The sequence below is a fragment of the Montipora capricornis genome, chromosome 10 (genome assembly GCF_036669925.1).
Source record: "Montipora capricornis isolate CH-2021 chromosome 10, ASM3666992v2, whole genome shotgun sequence".
Taxonomy (NCBI): Eukaryota; Metazoa; Cnidaria; class Anthozoa; order Scleractinia; family Acroporidae; genus Montipora; species Montipora capricornis.
In genome coordinates this window covers 61,473,873-61,482,330 of record NC_090892.1, presented here as the reverse complement: position 1 = coordinate 61,482,330, position 8,458 = coordinate 61,473,873, and the positions used below count along the sequence as shown (strand labels likewise).

The window sequence follows — 8,458 nt, the reverse complement described above, 5'->3', positions numbered from 1 at the left end:
AATGACTTGATGTAAAATAACCCCTGTATTCAAGGGAGATAAAACGACAAACGCTCCTGGTGGAAATAAAACTTCGCTTCACCAATCGCAAGGTAAGTTGATGAACTTTATTTAAGTGTCAACTGTATTTAGCGCTAAAGCACTAATTTGAAGTATTATGCAGACATGTAGGAGATCAGAAAACCGGAGTAACCGGAGAAAAAGCTCTCGGAAAAGTGTATATTAGAGAACCGAGAAACACAACCCAAATATGACATATGGTGGGAGGCCATCCCTACTCTGAGTTGTATGTGATTTATTCTTATTACATGTAGACAAGAGAAAAGCAGCTTATTATGTCCTTTTGTTGGCTGAGTCGTTTGCTTAACGGCTTAATAATACAATACCATCACTGTATAGCTATGGAGTAAGCGACTTATTCGCCCGCCAGTGTTAATTAGTTTAGTTTTTTTGAAATTCGAAACTCTTGATGTTGAATTTAAAGATTTAACTCTGTCCTTTAATTAAACAAAAAAAAGTTAACATTTTGGACTTGTGCTGTTTAGGTAAAACAATCTCGAGACGCAATATCTTGTGACCACGTGAGTAAACAACAAACCATGTGATAAGATCTTATCTATATCTCCAAGAAAAGTAAAAAGGGTTCAGAAACTCTTTAGTCGGATCTAAGAGGTTGTTAAACAATTTTAAAGTTATTGACGTGATCATTCTCTTCCACGGAATGAGGAAAACTCTACAATTTTTTTTAATGCTGCTCGGCGAATTTTTTTTTGTTTTTGCGCCTGAAAGTGACGACCAATAAAAACTCAGCAACCGTTTTCAACATTATATCGTGGTGGAACAGGTTATGACTTGATGTAAAATAAACCCTTGTTTTCGTGGGAGATAAAAACGACAAATACCTCTGGTGGAAATATCACTTCGTTTCACCGATCGAAAGGTAAGTTGATTAACTTTAATTAAGTGTCAACTGTATTTTGCGCTGCGCGGCAATAATTTGGGACACTGTACAGAAATCTAATCAAATCAACTCCTAAGTTGGAGTTGGAACAGAAAACCGGAGTATCCGTAGGAAAAGCTCTCGGAGCAGTGTAGAGAACCGAGAGCCGAGAACGGTATCGAACCAGGGCCACATCGGTGGGTGTGTTGTCACCACTGCGCCACTCCACCACTGTGCCATCCCTGTGCCATCCCTGTGTTACATGTAGAAAACCAGCTTTAAATCTTAATGGCTTTTTATCAGCTGAAATGATTGTTCAATGGCTTAAATAAAAAAATACCATCACTGTACGTATGGCGTGGAAAGTTTCAGACGTTATATGTGATGGACGGAGCAAAGAACTTGTTTCCGTGAAACACACCGTTAGTTATCAACCTGAAGCGTTACAGTTTATTCACATATCGTTATGGAGTAAGCCGCCACTTATTCGCCCGCTAGAATAAGATATACTAACACTAAAGCCAGGATCCGAGCCAGGATTTCGAGTCACAGAAAAGTCAACATTGTTTTGGGAAAGCGGTGAATGTCCGATCTGTCATACCGAATTTAGTAAGAAAGCGATGGTTCATACAAATCCATTGGAAACTCAAGAAAATTTGCCATTTTTTCAAAGAAATGTCTGCCTGGTCTCTCGCCCCCTAAATTCTATTGAAATACGGCTAAATACGTCATAATAAATTCGGGAACTCCATGCTCAACTCTTTCTGAATATGTAGTGTGTGGGTTCTTTTATGTCCTACAAGGTTATGGACATTGAAGGGTTGTGAGCCGGTGCCTACGGCTTATCGTCCTTATCCGAGAATTGTAGAGAGTTGAACCATTTCAAAATGTCATGACTCAACCAACTGTGCCACCGATCCATGGAGAATCCATGGAGGTGGCTTTTTGTTTACTCGAATGATACAAAAATTGTTAACATTGCGTGACATCGTAGAAGTATGCCATAAGTCCCTAGCTTAGGAATAGACGAAGTTTGCACGACGCCGCCGTTAGATTTCGCGACATGCCTGCTGCCTATATTTGCCGGAGTCGTACCAAAGTCGAAGAAGGACGCTAGTTTAGTTGTCAAAGTTTCTCTTGAATCTTCGGGTTTTCTTGCCAAATAAATCAAGTATCATATTTACGAGCATGTTCTTGACATACGTTTTTATTTTTATTTTGGTCTGTTTTTATTCAAGTGGCGACTTTCTGATGCGCCATGGCAAATGCTCCAACTAAAAATAAAAGCGCTAGTGAAACTCAAATCCAAATCTCCATATCGACAAGGATAGGCATAGAGCTTAAGTAAGATACGTGCATAATACAGGTATCGAAGTTTAAACTAAACCATTAAAAAAATTGGTTATCTTGTCAGGCAGCTGAGGCTGTTCAGCAAGTTTATCATTTGAAATGACCTCCTTCAGCCTTGCATTCGTCATGTTTTCTTATCCATATCAAACCTTTTATAGCTCCAGTACGGAGACTCTGGGTTTTTGACAAACAAATAATTGTTCGTTCGATGAGCGTATGCTATGTAAGCTTTTGTTTCTCTGAAGTTGGGCATTTTGGATTGAACAATTTGCCTATAGTGAAAGAAAAAAACAAACTTCAGACACGGCGCTAAAATTTACCGCACCCGCACAAACACCGTCGACTTTACTGTGAATATCGTAGATTCAGATTTCTACAGGACGGCGACGCGGGACTATAACGTGACCCAACGGCGCCGTCATGCGAACGTCGCCGATTCGCAAGCTCCCTATTATCCTGTTCGTGACGTGCGATCAAAATGGTTGATCAACCGTCACGATGACGATAATTTTCATTCTTTTTCTGACTACCGAGAACTACAATACTGTGGAGAGCACTAAATCTACCGAGGGGGTAGAAAAAGAGGTCTTTCCCATTGGCGCAAGAACCTGGATCCTGGCTCAGATCCCGGCTGGAAATCCTGGCTCGAGATCCCAGGTCGGATCCTGACTCGAAATCCTAGCATGATGTTTAGGTACCCTCGCCAGAATTGCCAGTAATCTATTGATTAGTTTCATTTTCTTCAAATTAGAAACTCGTCATTGCTATTTTTTTTTATTAAACTCTGTCCTTTAAATTAATATCTTCTTGGGCTTGTTCTTTTTAGGTGAAAAGATCTCGAGGCGCAATCTCTCGTGACCATACCGCCGACCACTATGTACTCAAGGCTTATTTTATTACTTTTCTCTTTGTGTTCTGCTACTTTTGCAACAAGTAGCAACAGTACTCCGGTGAGCAGATGACATTGAAACTTGAATATTCAAAATCATTAATCTGCAGAAAATGTCACTCAGGATAGACATGAATAAGCTCGAATCAGTGCAAAAGGAAAGAAAGTGAAATGTTCGTTTGGCTTATTAGTCGGTTATGGAAGCACAACAATTCATAAGAACAATCATCTTACTAGGCAACAAAACTGCTGTGAACTGGCAGAAAAATACAGAAACCTCGTACCCTTGAGCCTACTGCTCATGCACAAGAAAATTTGTCACAGGAGAACCACTGAATTCATTCAAAATGTCAAACATTGGAAATTCGCTGATTACAGTAATAGCAATTTGATGTATTTGAGAGGAGGTTTTTGTAGCCGTTGCTTGACAACTTGCTTGCACGGCGGAGTACACGGCGACGGGAGTCTGTGAAGAGTCAGAACGATGATGAAATGGTTGATGTTTTTAAGTTTCAGGATTTAAAAAATTCAAGATGATGGTAATCAACAATACCTTTTAGATGTCATTTGGCTTCGTCATTTATACAAAGCCGGCATGAAATCTCAACCCTGGCGTTTTTTTCGCCGACCAGTTCTTGATTTTCATGTATCCTTTTAAATTTCTCTTCTTTCTTTTTATTCTCTGTGTGATCAGCAGTCATTGTGTTATCGTGGACCACCCGGAAATAATGGCGTGAATGGAGCACCAGGTACGAATGGCATCCCGGGACATCCTGGGGTACCTGGCCGTGATGGACGTGATGGAGCTAAGGGAGATCTGGGCAGCCCCGGCCAAAAAGGATCGCCGGGGGAAAGTTGCGATTGTGCAACACCAGCGCTGTCTTCACATATGAACTGGAAAGAGTGCACTTGGAAGAAAGAGGACGGCAAGGATTCGGGAGAGATTTATGTAAGGGATTTCAGCAAAAGCTTTGTAAAATTGCGTAATTAAACAAGGGCGTGGCATTTTATTACTTCAAAGAATTTACTGTCGGTTGCTAGTGTCATTGATGATTTTACGTCTCCGAAGAACATTAACGATGCTGTGAGAAATCTGCCATAGGTTATTCTAGTCTGATTTAGTTGAAGTAAATTGCATAGTTACATGGTCATACGCATCTGATAGAAACCCATTGTTCTCTTGACACCTGCAATGGATTAGCCGACGCGTGGGAAAGATGACTTGACTTAAAACCAATGTATCTTTAGCAATTATTCCATTCGCGCTTGTTGGATATGGAGATGGTAAACAGCCAAAGAGGTGAGAAGCGCCGAGTTGGCCATAACCAGTCTCGTATCCAACAAGCGCGAATGGAATAGTTTCATTTAATTTTCATTTAATTCAGATCGCTTGGACTCTTGGACATTAAAGCCAAATTTTAGGTCATAATACGGTATATGAGCAGATAACCAAGTTTGAGTGAACCAATCAGAAAGCTAGAAACGCGACATGTTATCATGATTATGCCAAAATTCCAGACTCTACAAAACGGTGAGATCGGGTCCTTTTCCTACTCGTTTTCAACAAACGATGGAGGTGGAAGAGTCAACCACGCTTTTTTAGTGGCCAAATGGCTACGTCTAGCAAGTTCTAGATTGTTCCTCTCAGAAGGAGAGTTCCTGTGATGGAACGCTAGGAACGAAGCGTTTGTATTTATTTACATTTCACTTGTAATCAATCAATTTTAGTGGAAACTTTGTCATGGAATTCGGGCAACTCCATGGGTGTTTAATTCTGTTAAGGAGAATTCCAAACAATCTGGGTCCCACTTCAGGCCTCGCAGTCTACATCTCCGCAAAGTCAACATATGCTTAAATTTTAACTTTGTATAAATTTGTTCCTTTATCGTGCAAAATATCATTTTGCTACCATGTAGGTAGTACAAATCTATGGCTAAATGCAACGTTTTCTTCAGTCCGGCTTTATTTCTCTTCTCAACAGCACTGTGAATTTATTAAAAATCACACCGACACTGCACTTCACGTGTTTTTTGCTGGCAATCTCAGGATCTACAACTGTAACAGTTGTTGCAGCCGCTGGTATTTCACTTTCAATGGCGCTGAATGCGGAGCCCCGGGATCTATTGAAGGTGCATTTTACATGCAAACTGGCCAAAATCCCACGAAAAATCTGCATCGTCACCGCCATATTGAGGGTCACTGCAACAACATTCATAAAGGAAAGGTGCGCGTGGGATTCTGGGTCGGAAGCTGCAACAACGGCTACAAGAATGCTGACGCCTTCACAGGTTGGGCAACAATGTCCCGTATCTTTATTGAAGAGGTGGCCAAAGCTCAGCAGTAAAGAGGAGTCACAATAAATTTAATACCTCGACTTTAAGAGGTCAAGATACTGCGCTGCAAGAAAGAGGGAGTTCTTTTTTGCCTGGGGTTGTAATTATAATAATAAAGACGGGTAAAATGTATGTAAAATGGGTCATAATTCAGATTATTCAGTTTAAGACAATGTGTTCTGCGAAGCAAGAGTCATTTCAAATTCACTTCAAATAAAAAGTGATCCTCGCACCTATTTCGATAATAAAATTAAGATACCTGAAAAATATAAGTGGTGTCGACGGGATTCGAACTCATGAACTCTGCGATGCAGGTGCAAAGCTCTACTAACTGAGCTATGAAGCCACTCATTTGAGAGCCTGTCAACTTGTTGGGCTCTTGTGTTGCTATGAAAAGACTCAATGAATGAAATAAATATATTTAGCATATACTAAAACAGTGGATAGCGTTGAACGCGCGCGCTGATTGGCTACTCAAACTCCGGGTATCCTTTGCTATTCACCTCCGTGCAATTCGCGCGGAATTTTTGCCCGAAAATGTCGTAATGTTTACAGGAATAAATGAGTTAAATCATCTTTTTGTGCTATATTATCTCACTGTTTTAGTATATACTAAAACAACTGTTCACCTCAGTGTCGGTGGCTAGTGATGGATATTTACCTCGCTGCTTCGCGGCTCGGTATCTTCGGTAAATATCCACCCCAAGCCACCTCCACTTCGGTGAATAGCTGTTAACCATTATTTTATTTATCGAGTCCTTTGACGGGAGCAATGATGAGCCCAACAAACTGACCTGCGCCCAACTGAAAGGCGTCATAGCTCAATTGGGAAAACATTGCACCAGCATCACAGAGGCAGTGGTGTCAAATCTCGTTGAAACCACCTGAATTTTTTAGGTGTCTATAAAGCCGCGGTTACACCAGCGAGTTTTTGCTCGCGCCGGTGATGCGATTTTTTTCAGATTTCGTCGCGTCGCCTGCTACACTTGTGGCAAATTTTGGCGACAAATTTAAGGCCGCGCGAATCGCAAACTTCAAGAGACCTGGGCAATATAACAGACATTCCTACTTTAATTTCATTGGCTAAATAGTCTTTAGTCGCGTCGTAAGCGCGGGCAAAAAGTTGAAGGGTGGCTACACGGGCAATTATCTCTCCGATTTTGTCGCGAAAGTTTCAGCTCTGGCGACTTTTTTCTTGCGAATTTTTCACCTGTCGCGTCGCCAGTTCTTTATACACGTGCGATTTTCATCTCGCGCTGGCGACGCGACAAAGTTTGGAAAAATCGCATCACCAGCGCGAGCAAAAAATCCAGATAAATGTGTGGCACACTTCAGTCTCTATTTGGTTCGCTGAATCACTGTATCACTGAATCAATGTAAAAAATATTGAATAAGAAAGTGTAGTTATTTTATTAAAATCTGTTTGTTTCTCTCTTTCTCCTTTATACGAAATTCCGCGTCACCTATCTTCCAATCGCAATCGTTTTGCCCTGCACAACTAATCAGGCTTCGTATGTCACCATATGCATGCTGATTGCTTCATATGATGTAATAATAAACAAAAATAAACTAAAACTACTCGACTATAACTGTAAACTACACTATATTAAAAAGCTGCTTTGCGTGAATGCCTTATAGAGCTTTGCCGATTTCGCGTTTGAACGACCTGAGGGATTCCGCGTATCTAGCCTCATAAGGAAGGCTATTCCACATTGTGGCGCCACTATAACTAAGACTATTTTTGAATTAACTTGTGCGTGACAATCTAACATTAAGTTTGTTCTCGGAGTCCTTCAAAACTGTAGCTTGTATTTCGTTCAGAAAATTTTGATGCTAAATAGTCCGGAGATAACCCATGTAGGTATTTGAATACCATGGTGGCCTTTTGTATGTTTCGCTGGCGATCAAGGTTTTTCCACCCCAGGATTTCCAGCAATTGGCCAGCATTAACGTCATAATTAGAGAAGGTTGAAACGCGGACTGCTCTATTCTGCAATTTTTGCAGCTTGTCTTGTAAAGAAACCCCACAGCTTCTCCAAACAGTACTACAGTAGTCAAAGTGAGGTTGTATGAAAGCTTGGTACCAGGTGCCTAACACGATCATTGCACCAATTCCAGAAGCGATCTTTTTGCTTAGTTTTTCAATGAGGCAATTTCAGCTGAGTTTTTCATCAATTGTTATACCAAATTATTTCGTAGCTGCAGCCTGTTTCACCCGAGTACCGTCCATTAAGATTGAAGGGGAAGCACCAATGGTCTCCAGCCTTTGGCCATAAGTTTGTTAACCAAGTATGCACATTCAATAGGACCTCACTAAGACATGAAACCAGCACCATCACTAGTTAGAGAAAACAATTCATGATTTGTCCAAATGCCATTGGTGGAGCAGTTTTTGCCTAACAAATTCCTAAAACAGGCTATGGAATCTTAACAAAAGAAAAGTTTTTCCAAGGAAGCAAAAGTACATCTATTTCTCCGCGGTCGTGGCAAAAGAAAGATAAGTTTCTAATGTTTTTCATCGCTGGAAAAGCAATCTCACATACATTAACCTTATAAGTTAGACATGAGTGATTCGGATTTGCGAACTTCCGAAATCGAGGGGTACACTGTTCTCTCTTTGTTCTCTCTTTGTTTCGGCTTCGCCTCATGGGCTATTGACCCGTAGCCCTTGCGGGCTACGGGTCTAATTGTTAAATATTAACTGTTTTAAACCGGTTAATTTCAATTAACTAATTGAATTTAGTATCACCAAACAAGTGGACTAATGCAAATCCTGCATTTTAATCGGCGACGCTACTAGAGGACTATTAGTAATAGTCCTCGAGTAGCGAAAAGCGTGACGCTTGCTTTCCTTTTATTCCCAAATAAATATTACTTCAACTTGCATTTGCTAACTTCATTATTGCCTTTTCTGTCTGACTAGTTGGGTGATACTAAAACAATTAG

At 40.7% G+C, this 8,458-nt stretch overlaps 1 protein-coding gene across 6 annotated transcripts; it reads left to right on the top strand.

The window, feature by feature from the left end:
- LOC138021619 (collagen triple helix repeat-containing protein 1-like) lies at positions 1-6,950 on the top strand. Of its 6 annotated transcripts, none has more exons than XM_068868534.1 (5): positions 546-581; positions 790-940; positions 3,117-3,240; positions 3,877-4,128; positions 5,161-6,950. In XM_068868534.1, exons 3-5 carry the CDS (start codon positions 3,166-3,168, stop codon positions 5,521-5,523), a joined length of 690 nt encoding a protein of 229 aa, XP_068724635.1. In that variant the 5' UTR covers positions 546-581; positions 790-940; positions 3,117-3,165; the 3' UTR covers positions 5,524-6,950. The 6 variants fall into 6 exon arrangements, with proteins under 6 accessions (XP_068724634.1, XP_068724635.1, XP_068724636.1 ...); XM_068868529.1 differs by having other exon boundaries at positions 548-581; positions 3,874-4,128; XM_068868530.1 differs by having other exon boundaries at positions 568-672; positions 3,874-4,128.
- The last annotated feature ends 1,508 nt before the right edge of the window (positions 6,951-8,458 follow it).